Source organism: Biomphalaria glabrata, chromosome 7, assembly GCF_947242115.1.
Source record: "Biomphalaria glabrata chromosome 7, xgBioGlab47.1, whole genome shotgun sequence".
NCBI lineage: Eukaryota > Metazoa > Mollusca > Gastropoda > Planorbidae > Biomphalaria > Biomphalaria glabrata.
In genome coordinates, this window is record NC_074717.1 from 44,143,191 (window position 1) to 44,157,895 (window position 14,705).

The 14,705-nt window shown below is 35.4% G+C and overlaps 1 protein-coding gene across 2 annotated transcripts; it reads right to left on the minus strand.

Annotated features, from left to right (window-relative positions):
- Nucleotides 1–9,818: 9,818 nt before the first annotated feature.
- Nucleotides 9,819–14,572, minus strand: LOC106077658 (60S ribosomal protein L14-like). 2 transcript variants are annotated; one of them, XM_056034946.1, is made up of 5 exons: nucleotides 14,495–14,572; nucleotides 12,463–12,564; nucleotides 12,143–12,337; nucleotides 11,695–11,748; nucleotides 9,819–9,980 (listed from the first exon to the last, which is right to left on the minus strand). In XM_056034946.1, the coding sequence occupies exons 1-5, from the start codon at nucleotides 14,495–14,497 to the stop codon at nucleotides 9,858–9,860; spliced, it is 477 nt and encodes a 158-aa protein (XP_055890921.1). In that variant the 5' UTR covers nucleotides 14,498–14,572; the 3' UTR covers nucleotides 9,819–9,857. The 2 variants fall into 2 exon arrangements, with proteins under 2 accessions (XP_055890921.1, XP_055890920.1); XM_056034945.1 differs by lacking the exon at nucleotides 14,495–14,572 and adding an exon at nucleotides 12,805–12,831.
- Between the last annotated feature and the right edge of the window lie 133 nt (nucleotides 14,573–14,705).

Here is a 14,705-nt window from a genome sequence, read left to right on the forward strand (position 1 = left end):
TAGCAGACGGCCGGGGAGTCTTGCTTCGAGCCAAAACACAGCATGGGGCGAGTGGGTTTGAAAAAAAAAAACACAACATAACAACATAAAAAAAAAAAAGAGGAAACGGGAAAAGGGAGAAATGCGGAGGGGGGGGGGGAAGGGTGGTAGGGTGTACGTCACAAAATGAATATTGGATTGGCAGAGAGCTAACAACACCCTAGAGTGGCGTCCGTAGGGAGCCAACCTTTTATGCTTAGCCAGAGCCCGGCCGCCTGATTGGAGCGAACCCGCCACCCCCTGGGGAAAATAATGGTGGGGTATTTTTAGAACGGACAGCGTGGCAGAGGAAACAGGATGGAGAGAAAGGGGAGAAACGTAGGGGTGGAAGAAAACAGAGAAGAAAATATCAGAATCGTCTGCTAGTCTGAGAGTTATCGATAAGGTCTGCCTATCGTTAGTCCGATTGTCTAGGAGATATGGATATAGATCTACCGGGCGACCACTCCCACGAGACAAAGTACATTACTGACAGTTTTTTGTGGGGTTTTTTTTGGTTCCCATATATTAGAGTGTAAGTCTACAATAACAGGGCATTGGACAAACACAAAAACACAGAGAAGATTAGACACACACATAGAACATTAGACATACTGACACATCGTTGGACCCACACAGAGAACATTGGACATACACACACACACAGAACATTGGGCACACTCACACACATACATACGGATCGTCGGACACATACACAGAACATTGGACATACAGACACATCGTTGGACCCACACAGAGAACATTGGACACACACAAAACATTGGACACACATACACACACAGAACATTGGGCACACTCACACACATACATACAGATCGTCGGGCACATACACAGAACATTGGACACACACACAAAGAAAGAACAATGGACAAAAATACAAGCATTTGGACACACAGAAAGAAAAAAAATTGGACACACACACAAATAACACATACAGAAACAGAAAACATAAGACAAACGGGAAAAAAAAGGGCACTGGACACACACATACACAACGGAAAATTGAACAGACACACATACAAACACACAGAATATTGGATACAAATATAGAACATTTTAGACTCACACACAACAAAATGTTTGAAACACACACACACACAACAGGAAATTGAACAGACACACACACATACAGAACATGGGACGCACACAATGTTCTCTAAGCTAGTGAATAATTTCAGGAAATGTTGCGCCTATCCAGCTGGGAGAGCAACTTCTGAAAGAAACCTCCATATTGTGACTTTATGAAATGCGATTATATGAAAAACAAGATCACAAAGAGAATGTGTGTTATATCACATCTCAGAGGCGGCCCCCACCAGCTCCGCCCATGAACAAGAATTATTCTTGTTTTGACTGTTAAAAGGAATATAATTTCAAAGAATCATTTGTTTTTTTACTTGAAAACAAACTGAACAGCATATCAAAAGGTTAATTTCAAGGTATTATTTGTTTTTTGTTTTTTTTTGTTTTTGTTTTTTTTTCCCTTCAAAACAAACTGAACAACCTATTATTGATAATCAGATTTTTTACTTATATTTATTTTATTTTTTTCGCCAATAGGAGAAATCAGCTTTTCAATCCATCAATCCCAGAGGCACTGCAGCCGATGGAGAGCCCTGGTCTGCTCTAGCACATCTTTCCAATCTGATCTATCTTAGGCTTTATGTCTCCATGCCCGGGCTCTTAGCTGTTGTAGATCTGCCTCTGCATCCTCCGTGCTCGTGGTCTGCCTTTGTGACGCCTGCCTTTTGGTTTAGCAGCTTTACAATATCTTTCCAATTTTTTTAAAAATCTAAATGGGACAGAGAGACAACACAAAACTAATAGCGGCTTTTTATCTTTACATGGGCCGCTAACAAAAATATACAGATTATTTGAGACTGTTTGGGGACAAACATAACCGGAAGACACGTCACTGTGAAATTAATTTTGGACCTTAAAATAAATAAATCCGCTTCGGCTACAATTATTCCTACAATAATTCACTTGGTGCGTTTTTACAAAGCTTATATCAACTCACTCTGTCTGTCTGTCTGGTAAAAAGTGTATACACGTTATTTCTCCAACCCCCATTCTTGGATCAAGTTGAAACTTAGCACAGTTATTCATTGACATAGACAAGACATGAATCAATAAAAAGTAACCAATTTAGACATTTAATTACGGGTAGTTAATTATTTTGTTTATTAGCAACAAAGGAAACTAATACTGTATTCACAGATATAGCTAAATTTGTTGGGTTAAGTTCCCTTAAATAATTGTTAACGCTATTTCTCCCTCACGCATTCTCTTATCATACTTTGATACTTTTAACATTTATTGCACCTAACAAAAAACGAATCAATAAATAAAAACACTCAATTAGTCAATTAATTATTGGATATATTTTTTTTTTGTTTGATATTGATTAAGGGAAAAAACGTGTACATTATTGATATAGTTTTAAGGACGGAGTTTATATTTTGCTTATTTTACAATGGCTTTTGTACAGCGCAACAGTTATGCTTATAGAAATTCTGTGGGTCAGTGAGGAAGAGGGAGTATTTCTGAGAAAAGGTTTCTCTGCTGCCGTTTCGAATATTTTTTTTAAAAATATGTTTAAAAGATTTCTGCTCAAGCCGGGATTCGAACTCGTGCATCCCTTGGTATCAAATCACGGAAACATTCACACAGATATTCCCTTTTCACCCCCCACCCCCTTTATTTTTCCCCCAGCTGGTCCAGACAAGTGATAGGATGACAGCGCATTGAGAAAGCTTAAAGCATGAAATTGCGCTAAACAAAAACAATTGGTAAAAATATTTCATTTCTAATCGCCAGATTTATTATTGTTAATCTACATTACTCAAGATCTGCTACAAAATTAATTCTTCAACTACGTTTAATGTAAACTTTGTTTTAGGAATATTCACATCATTTCTAATTATTTTTTTTTTTAATTATTACTATAACAGCCTGAGCTGACATGGGCTTTCAATCGCTTCTCTGTCTTTGTATTCTTGATCTTTTCATCAGTATTTTACAATGCCTGTAACTTGCCACATAGGCCAGACATTTCTATAAATTTTGTGAGAGCCGATGAGACTCGACAGTAGCGTCCCTTTACAAATATTGATAGTGCCGGAGAGTATCAATTCACTTTAACTTGGATATCTAGATATCTATGGTATTTTAAAAAGACCTTATAACTGACATACAGGCGGCTTCAGAACGAGACAGCTGAAGGTCACTTACAAAGGCCGCGGGATACACATTTAAGACCAAAAGAGATCCGTTGCCGACAACAGACGTAGACGGCGAGAGGAAAATCTAAATCGACTACCGGGGGACAATGGCTATGCCTGCGCTGGAGGTTTCAAAATATGTAGGTCGTAGCTGGGGCTGCGTAGCCAAGGGGAATACTGCGTTCCTCGTTAATCTTTGGACTCGAGAACTAACCTTTTTATATTTTTTTTAAATATGCTGAAAAACAATTTTTAAAAAAATACTAGAAAGTAAACTCATTGGCGAAATAAGATCCTGGGGACAGTCAAGGCCGGCCCTAACAACTGCGGGGCCCAGGGGCGAACTGGCTATATGGGCATTCAGGCAATTGCCCGGTGGGCCGGTACCCAAATGGACCGGTAGGGCCACCTAAAGGGCCTCATGAATGCCACTATAGAATGTATTAAATTGTTAAAGGTTTTATAATATTGACTTGTAAAAAGTGCCCTCTGAGCGTCATGTTAAAAAAAAATCTTTTAGACTCTACAGTGTAATGCTAATTTAATCTAACACATTTTCCGAAATATTGTAATAGTCTACATCCGTAGACAGTGCTACTATTAGGCTTCATCCTTGTAGGGCCCACATTTTAGCGATTAAAAAGCAACATAAGGCCTACTAGCCTATATTTCTTCAAAAGATACAGAGTTGTATGCATGCGTTCAGTTATCGATACATTATCAAACTTAACAAAATGATTTTGAGGACAGATAGAACTAGAAATGGATGTCCATCATATGATATACAATTTGTGGGCCGGATTGTATATAAGTTCCCGGGCCGATTTTAACACCCAGTCCGCCCCTGTCGGGGCCCTATGCGAAACGGATTTCTCGGGACCCAGTATGGTAGTGTTAAAGATAATAAGTGAAAATTAAAATTTTGTATAATAAAATAAATTTCTCTTTCATTTTTTTAAAATCTTTACTAAGTACAAAATCCCGATCAAGTTTACTTTCCTTTTCGAGCGTGCAGCGATGTCTTATTCTGATTCCTAAATAGATCATGCTCAATAGCAAGAATAGCCATTCAGTAGAATATGCCTTAGAGATGACAATTTTGTCTATTTTTCAGGAGATTTTTATAATTTCAGTTATAATGGTTTTATTTAATAATTTACACCTAGAATTTGCGCGGCTCCTATGAAAGTGCGGGGCCCACTGCGGCCGCATAGGTTGCAGAAGCGACAAAGTTGTCCCGAGAAGAAAAATCGTTTTGTCGTCATACGCTCTTTTTGCTAGCAGAAATAGTGCGTTTTGGACGCCAGTGGAATTACTCTCTGGTAGCTCAGATCGCATGGAAACGCTTGGCGCCGGGACCTCGCCTTGAACGGGTGAGTTTTCACTGCCTGGGAAAGGGTGGGGGGGGGGTGGGGGCAGACAACCCATGAATTAAAAGAAATGTGAAGAAAATTTCAAAGTAGTCTAGTAGGCCTAATTCAGAGTAAGTGTTTATAGTATAACATATGACCAGTTCAGGTAAGACAATTTTGGCGAATGAAAATAGTGCCAAACCAACAAAAAGCTGAGAGAAGAAGCAGGTCTATCTGCAACTGACCAAACCTACCCATGCCACGTATGCGGCCGGTTTTTTAAATTGAGGATTGGACTTTACAGTCATCTTCGAGTCTTATCTTATCTTATATAATACAGACGTTACTTCAAAAAAGAAGATGATTACGTCCTACGCGTCATGCATTTAGTCATGTATATTAACCAATGACTTAAATTCTGCCAAGTCACTGGTTTTCCTGGCTAGCTCAGGCAACCCATTCCATGCTCTAATAGCACTAGGGAAGAAGGAGTATTTGTACAAATTTGTCCTAGCATATGGGACGAGGAATGTGCCTTTATCTTTGTGTCTTTCAGAGTATTTTATTAAATTTTGTTTTTGTATTTGAAGATTATGGTTCAGTGTTTTATGTATGATTGCTACTTTACTTTTGAGCCTTCTGTCCTGAAGGCTTTCTAAATTTAGTGATTTTACTAAAGGTGTTACTCTAGTCAAATGTGAATATTCATTTGTTATGAATCGCACTGCTCTATTTTGTGTCTGTTCTAGTTTCTTAATGTTTTCTTGAGTTGAGGGGTCCCAAACAGAGGATGCATATTCTATTATTGGCCTAACCAAGGTTAAATAACATTTTAGTTTTATGTTCTTATTTGATTTATAGAAATTTCTTTTAATAAATCCTAATGCTTTGTTTGATTTTTTTGTAGTTTCATCAATATGTGGATTCCATGACAGTTTTTCATTTATTATAACACCTAGGTATTTTGCGTTTTTAGTCTGTGTTACTGGTTTGCCATGAATAAGATAAGTGGAATTAATTTGTTTTAGTTTTTTTGTTACTCTTAACAACTGACATTTTTCTGGGTGGAAATACATGCTCCAATTTGATTCCCATTTCTGTAATTCATCTAATTCTCTTTGTAAAATATCTGTGTCTTGTGTTGTTTTTATTGTTCTATATATTATGCAATCGTCTGCAAATAATCTGACTTTTGTTCCTGAACTAATGCAATTTGGTAAATCATTTATGTAAATTAAAAATAGTAGTGGACCCAAGACTGTTCCTTGAGGTACACCTGAGTTTACTGTTATCGGTGTTGATTTAGAGCCATTTATTATTACAGTTTGTTCTCTCCCTATCAGAAAGTCTTTAATCCACTGATGCAGTGGACCATTAATGCCGAAATATTTTAATTTTTTAAGCAAACTATGGTGGTGAACTTTGTCAAAAGCCTTAGAAAAATCTAGTAAGATAGCATCTATTTGTTCACTATTATCTAAACCTTTTGAAAAATCATCAATTAGTCCTATTAGTTGTGTTTCACATGATCTATATTTCCTAAAGCCATGTTGGTATGGTGTGAGGACATTATGTTTGTCTAAGTGGTTTATGATGTTGCTACATATTATGTGTTCTAGGATTTTACATGTGATGCTGGTAAGTGATACTGGTCTGTAGTTTCCTGGGTCAGATTTTTCTCCTTTTTTAAATAGGGGGGTGACATTAGCTTCTTTCCAGTCCTTTGGTACTCTGCCCTGGTTAAGTGAAGCCTGAAAGAGTATTTTGAACACTGGGGCTAGCTCATTACTTAGTTCTTTGAGTAATCTAGCTGGAATACCATCAGGTCCAGAAGCTTTATTTGGTTTGGTGTTGGCTAATAGAGTCCATAGGAAATGAGAAATGTGCTATCTTTGATCACGAAGGAGGAGCTATACTATTATAAGAACTATAACTATTTTCATAAATTAAATTTAGGCCTAATGAGATTTTTTTTTTTTGTTGACAGTGACCTAGGCCAACTTGTTTTGGTCACGAATTAATAGAGTAGGCCTATATAAGCTTACTGGACAACGATTATAATCACATAGCAATAATCCCCATTTTCAGCAATAAAGAACGAATTGATGTAGATTTAATTGATGTGGTTCTATCGTAATCTACATTAGTAAGAAGATTATTATTTTTGTCCAGATATAGCCTATTAAAAATATAAGCCTATTATTTTAAATCTAGATTAGGCCTACCAGGCAACTGTACACCCTAAAAGGGTAGGGGCAGAAAAAAAAAAGGACAAATAATAAACATCAAAAACTATGCTTACATGTTCATTTCTGAATGTGATGAGTCAAAGGCTGACAACTACTTGATCTATAATAAGCTATCTTATTTATCAAAAAAGGTGAATTTTTGCAGTTGTTCATTAACTTTTTTTTTTTTTTAACAAAGCTTACTCTGTCTGTCTGGTAAAAAGTTTGCACACGTTATTTCTTCCACATCCATTCTCGGATCTATTTGAAACTTAGCACAGTTATAAATTAAGATGCATATGATTGCAATCAATTAAAAAAAATAAATTCATTCATCGGTATTCCCAGACAATGTTAAACATGTAGGGTTTCGTCCCCTTAGATAATTGAAGACGTTATTTATCCCCACATTCATTATCGGATCAAGTTGAATTTTTAAACAATTTCTTATTGTACCTAACAAAATATGAATTAATTTTTTTTAAAAAAAGGTAATTAATCCTTTAGCTTGGTATCGAATATTTAGAGAAATAGTGTAAGTGGAAAGTTCTTTCCCTTAAATAATCTTCGGAGGCCTAATATTAGTAGTAATACAGGTAATGTAAAACAACTAACCTAAATTTAAAAAAAAAATTATTTAATTTTTACACTGCTTATAATTAACTCTCTGTCCATCTGCACGTTTTTTCTCCCATTTCCGGATCCGGTAGAAACTTTTGCACAATTATTCATTGTCGTTGGCAACACATGAATTCATCTAAACAAGAAAAACACTTAAAATAGAGCGTTTGTATTTCTGTTAATAGTTAACTCCTAGCCTTCACGTGTGTCTCAAATATTGAGTCCGGCGGAAATGTTCTCACTAACAGGAGAAGAGACAAAGGCGAGTAACTGGCGCCTTAACCAGTAAGCTTCGGGCAGGAGAGGGCTCGTGAGCCATGGCTGGCTACCCACCTAGAAGAAGGAAAACTCTGAATTCAAACCTCTTCTGCCTTGCAGCTATACCCAATCATGGGAAAGGCTTCGGTAGTCAACCCTGAGGAAAAATAAAGAGCTGGTGACCCTAAGGCAGTTTGCAGAACCCAGAACTTGCGACGCCGCTGACCCCAAACTGTACCGGCCTTCCCGTTCCTTTGGATACATAACCTGCGTGAAGAGGGGGGAACTGATGTGTGGATGACATTGTTTCAGCCACAGCTAATGCCCAGGCATTCATCTTATTTCCATGCATGATCCATAATCGCTTCGCGACTGAAGGAGGCCATAGAATATCTAAAGAATGTTAGATTAAAAAACAATGGTCAATGGAATATTTTTACTCCGGCCCCTCCCCGAGAAATATTCCTGGTTAAGCTATTTATATATAGGTCTGTGATCTAGACTTTAAAGGACGATGTGCTAAATTTTCCAAAACATTAATTTATTTAACTCAATAATGCCTTACATTCTGAAATTTACAAACGCGGTAGTCCTTTCAAAACCGATAATGGACCTAGATCTAATTTTCTAGCCAAAATTATTTTTTTCTTTTAATTTGAAAAATTCTAACGGTCAAACTAAAGTTTTCCCCATGTACCCTACGATGTAGCAATTCTTTTCTCAGCTATGTACATCAACTGTTAAATTTCTCGGAAAATCCTTATAGCCATTTTTTAGATCCGTGTCCTGGTTCCAGCCTCCATGACGTTGTGACTTGAATCGAGGTATTTATTGTAAACAAGATTTAGTTGGCGGTAACTAATGAACTGTAGTGTATATGGAAAAGGGGAGATAAATCTAGCAATATTGATACATATGACAGTACATGCGCAATTATTTCCCTTGTATTGTATTTTTTTTTAAAGTACTAACCGGATATGACCCGCTGGTTGTGACATACGCTAAGGACTTCGCCATGATCTAGAGAACATTTTTGCTACAAGTTTTATCAAGATTGGTCAAACGGTTTTAATTTCTAAGCGACACATACATACACCTTACTTTGTGCTTTATATATTAAATTCATATATTTTTCTCGTTATATTGTTTGATTTACGCAATGAGACAAATTTATGAGCACACATTTTCTTTGAGATTTTGGCCTAAATTCCAGATCGAAGAATGGGAAGTAACAATGAGGCAGCACTATGTCCAGAATCGGAAATTAAATTTTTTTTTGCCAATGTGGCCTGTCAGATATCTTACGAATATTGGTACCACTCAGTCGTTAAATCTTATGTTCTGAAGAAAAAGGATAATTACATCATGCATGTTGATTAGAGACGTCAACTCTGCTGAATCATTGGTTTTCCTAACAAAGTCAGGCAACACGTTCCATGCTGTCTAATGCCACTAGGGAAGAAAGAGCACGTGTATCAATTTGTTGTACCAAATATATATATATCACTGACATTTGGTTATGTGTTTATATATATATACATTATTACTACCACTGCATTTCAATTGTCTTCTGCCCAAACTGTAAATTTAGAGATTTTACTAATGGTGTTTTTGTACTGACTTATCATGTGAACTTTTGCATACTGGTATGTTTTCTTGATTTCAGTGGTCCCAGGAGTCTCATAACTATTATTAGTGACTACATGCTTGGAAAGTACGCAAAAAATAGGCAAAAAAAAAAAACAAAACAAAAACATTAGGATCCCCTTGTTATGAGGTTTGGTTACATCGGTGTTTAAAAAACTGTTATCCCACCACGGCCAACTTCACAAAAATTACTTCTGGTGTTATCAGCCAAGATAATTCATAACATTACCTACAAATTGCAACAGGCCAGGAAAAACTTCTATTTGTGCATAAATAATTGTATGGTGGTCATGTCAGCACAAAGCATATATGCAAACAGTTTAAAAAATCTCAATCCCTGATTCACCAGTTCTAATTTTTTAAAATTCATTCATAATAATGAAAACTTTATAAAAGGTTAATAATTTTTTTTTAATAGTTAAGTGTAACAAACAGAACCAAGACAAGCCTTGTTATATTGTACTTAATTTATTGTAACACAAGTGTATTTATTTCTTTCCTTTAGCTGCTGCTTTAGCTGGTGCCTTCTTTTTCAATTTCTTGGGCTTGGCTGGTGCCTTGCGTGCTTGTTTCCTCAACTTTCCAAACTCAATGTTAATAAGACGATTGCGCTAAAAAAGTAAAGGCAATGTTTTAAAGCACCATAAAAGATTTACTTTACATGAGCTATAAAAGTTTATCAAACAGCTTTTTTTCAGAATTGGATAATCAGCACTAGCGATGCAGACGGCACTTCCTAATATCCTTGTTCATCATCTTACTTGTAGAGATAGGGTTAATAGCACTCTCCCATTACGAAATAGTAAGCATTTTTTATGCACCTTACATTGACAGCAGTCATACATTTAACCTTGCTATTTCCATCCATTTAAAATTATTGTAAAGTAAATCAACTACACAAACCAATATTAGCCATTTATTAACCATGACTACACAGGCTATCAGATGTGTCTAAACTGACAAGCAAAAGTGTGTATGCTCGAAACTATACCTAAATTCACCATATTTATCAACAGTACCAGTAATTTAACCCAATAGCTCCTATTTCCGGTTCAAAAAACCCCCTCCAAAGTCCTAAGCAAGGAGGGATAACTCCGTATTTAAAAAATCCTAAAAAATATTTATTTTGCAAAAAATAATCAAATTGAAGATCTAATACATATAAACAAACAAATAACTTAAAAAAATAGAACTGTATGTCTAGTTTTAAAAAATATATACGTTTAATACCACTAGAATATAAAAAAACTTCAAAAATAGTCATTTTCCCATGTGGGGGCTTATACACTGGGGCTCTGGGCCTGTTCGTTTGAAAAATTATTTAAAAAATAAAAACCTTTCCGATTTTATTAAAAATAGAATCGGTAATCTCCAAAATTAATTGTAATCACGCTTGCTACGAGACTAGAAGAAATCTTGTTTTTAAAAAGTTTAAATCAAGTATATTGAATAGGGGGTTTTAGAAACGTTTTACAACGGTTTAGGACAAAAACGGGAAAATGTTTCCAACTGCAGAAGGAGCTAATGGGTTAAAGCTAAATAAACATGAATGCGTAAAGCAATATGAATCCCAATTTAAGTTTACTTGTAACTGAAGTAGTCAATATGTATGATAGTAACTGTTAGCCTTTAGAACAACATGCTGACCATAACTAAATGTATTGATAACTAAGTCATCTGGCCACTTAAATCCAAAGTGGTGGGCTTGTGAAAATGAGAGTGAGAGGGTCAAAATGAGACTATATTGACCTAGAGGGGACAGCAAAGAGCTGCATGAGTAAGTGGTAGGACAAGCTAAGTAAGACATTTGCCTATGCCCACTAATCAATTTTAGAATTTGAATAATTATAACTTAGCTACTAAAGACTTGTTTAGGTTTCATTTCATTTACTTGCATATGATAATATAAATAATGATAATTTAATCTTTAGATCTAGATTCTGAGAGGTATAAAAAATTAAAACATTGAATCTATAATCTAGAGTCAAATAATTACAATCTTTTCTGATTGATATTCTGGCCAAATGGATTCATTTGATGGAATTATTGGGGGTGTACACAAACATAATGGGGGCAATAGTCCATTAGGTACGTTTTATAAATGATGAAATAACAACCAATGCTAAAGGAAATGTTGAGCAACATCAGGACAACCAATTGATTTATTTTTTTTTGGTTATTAAATTCATCATAACATACCACCCATCCCTCTTATTTTTAAACCATTTTGTAATTTGTTTTAAAAGTGCTACTAACCCTGTGAGATAACATCTAGTAATTGTGACTAAATTCTAACATGAGCAAAATAAAAAAACAATAACTTACAGCTTGTTTAGCTTTCATCAACTTAAACCTTTCAAAATCTGTCAGTTCAGTTCTCTGAAAGAATAAATTATAATGAAAAATAAATTGTCTAAACATATTTTAAATCATGATCTCTTTCATTCCATTAACTGATATATAACACTTTCAGTTAAAGTTTTTGAAACAAAAACGAAACAATAAAAATGATGACAAATCTTTATCAAATAGAATACTTGTGGATTGAAATATGATTTTTTGTAGCATAAAGAATTAGTGCAAATAAAAATGTGTGTCAGACAAGGATAATCAGCACTAACGATACAGACGGCACTTCCTAATATCCCAATTCATCATACACACAAAAGTAATTCATAACATTTTTTTTTATGCCAAATTATATTTATTATAATTCATTATATCATAATTATATTATTTAAAAATAAGAATTGGAGGTATGGTAAATACAAACCCTCTTTGCTGTAGCCAGTTTCTTAGCCCAAGTTGACTGTTCCCATTTTTTGTTAACCTCAGCAGCTTCCCAAGCCTTCTTTACAGTACCTGTTCTAGCTGAATGGTTAATTTTAATTGTGTAGGGTGTTAGGTGCAGAGCTTTAAAGTTCATATCTTTGCGACCAACACCGGAGCAGGGGCCATCAACTAGAGCCTGTAAATAAAAATCAGAACACCAGTGCTTAGTGTGCTAAACAAATATTGCTTGTACACCAAAATGAACAGCATTCATAATAAATTACCCCAAAAATACTCGTTAACAAGTAAGCAATAACTTACCCTGTTTTGATCAATGACATCAACAATGGCTATTAATTTTCCTTTATCAGCTCCATGTGCTATATAGGCCACTCGGCCAATCTCAACAAAGCGAGAATATGGCTGGAAAAAAAAAATTTTTGTCATGATTTAAAATTTAAACATTCATTATTAAATTAGATGCTGCGTTGTCCTTTGAGCACCATACAAAAAAAGTCAAGTTCCTTGCCTACAGTACCTATTACAACTTAGATACACTTTTAGGAAGTAATTTAGGAGAATCTTCATTATTCTTCTTTTAACTGCAAACAAATTTTAACTACACAAACCCTCCTATGCCATATAAGTATAAGCATTACATACATCTAGAGCCATTCGGAGTAGTAGTTAAGGACAACGATGACAAAATAAATATATCTTCCACCATTCTGTTTAGTTAAAATACAGAGCATTGACACAGCACAAGTTCAGTTTGGGTCATTTTAACTAATCTCACAGTGATAAACTCATTCCCTGGTTCAGAAAAACATACATAGGTTCTTGCTAAGAATTTAATATTAGTTAATTAGTTTACATACTATATTATATTAAAATGGCTGAAACGTTGACAAAGAAATCAGATTATCTCCTGTCATGTTTTTTCACGACGAAAACATCCAAGCCCTGAAATTCCATTTAAAAATCTGCAAAGCCCTAAAAAGATCAAACGCCAAACAAAAACTAAAAAAAAAAAAAAAAAAAAAACAACGCCATCATCAAGCCAATATTACTTAATGAGAAAAATGGAGCAGAGACATGGTGATGGCAAATCACCGCCATCACCATGGAAAAAATCCAAGTCTTCACCAATACCGGTCTTGTGAAGATTCTTATCCACTGGTCAGACAAGATCTCAAATGAGGAATTGTGTTGAGGCAAAGAACAAAGTAGATATCCTTCAGAGACACTGGAGTTGTTCACAAGCCTGTATCCAAAAATACAAGACAAAGCTCTTATCTGGAACCCCAAGGAAAGAGGACAAGGGAAGGGCTCAGAAATACACTGATGTGATTTGGAAGCAGGTGCCAAGCCCAAGCAGTTGGGAAACACATAGGGAGAGTTGGAAACTCGCACACAACCGAGATGCATGGAGGAAGCTAGACTCTGTGGACTATGCCCCAGACGAGACCACTGACAAGAGAGATCTTCAAAGTTAACTTCAAACATTGATTAGCATTTTTGTGTCTGTATTTCTGCAGAATTTGACAAAAGTATTACTAGTATTTTAGTAGAATAGAGCTTTAGTAATAGATGTAATATATAGTTTGTCTATCCTGGTTCGATGATGACTACTTAAGACTTAAGTCATCCAGGGGGCTTAGGGCTATGCACTAGGCCTCACTAGTGACTAGTCACTAGGGTTTTGTGCCTCTTCATGTGGCTGGTGACAACTATGAGCCCGGAATGTCGGCTGCACGCTGGGCAGGTCATTCTAGCTGGAGCTAGTGTCATTGGCCTAGCTTTTCTTCTGCCAGCGCTGTTCACCAGTTTTCTCAGCATTGATCTACTAATTTAGTAATAACTAATTAGATCTAGTGAGTCTAACAGTGACTAAGTCGACTAAGATAAAATATCTCTAGTGACTCTAGACTCTAGTGATTCTACTTTCTAGATCTAAATATCTTCAACATGATCAAGACAATTTGACATATGAAGAAGACCTGTCACTAAATCTATAATAAATTAGATCTAAATATCTTCATCATTAAAACAATAAGGATCAAGACATGATTTTAATTATGATGATTTGGGCCAATTTGGCGAACTTCATGAAAGTTCATCATCATGCCTTCAAGCAGCCTTGCCTTATCGAAAATGGGGCCACTGGGTACGGTTGAGAATTATTGAGAAATTTACTATAATTTTAGTTACTGTAAATTTAAAAACTATTTTAATATAATTATAACATTTTAATAAAAATTTTGTAAATAAAATGAATAGATTACAAGATTCAGACATGTATAAAAAAAACATTACAATAAAGTACACAGAGACCAAAAACACATGCGTTTACCATTTTCTGAATCGCTCGTGAAAAAGGAAGTGACAAGAACGCTGGGATAAAACATGCTCTACTTCCCCCCTTCTCGACACTTTTTTCAGCTTTTTCCCTTTCCCAGTCCCAATGGAGAATTTGTTACTTGGTTTTGTGTTTGGCATTTTATCAATAAAATCTACATTTATTTAAATTCTTATCTAAATTATTAAAATGAAATATAAGAATT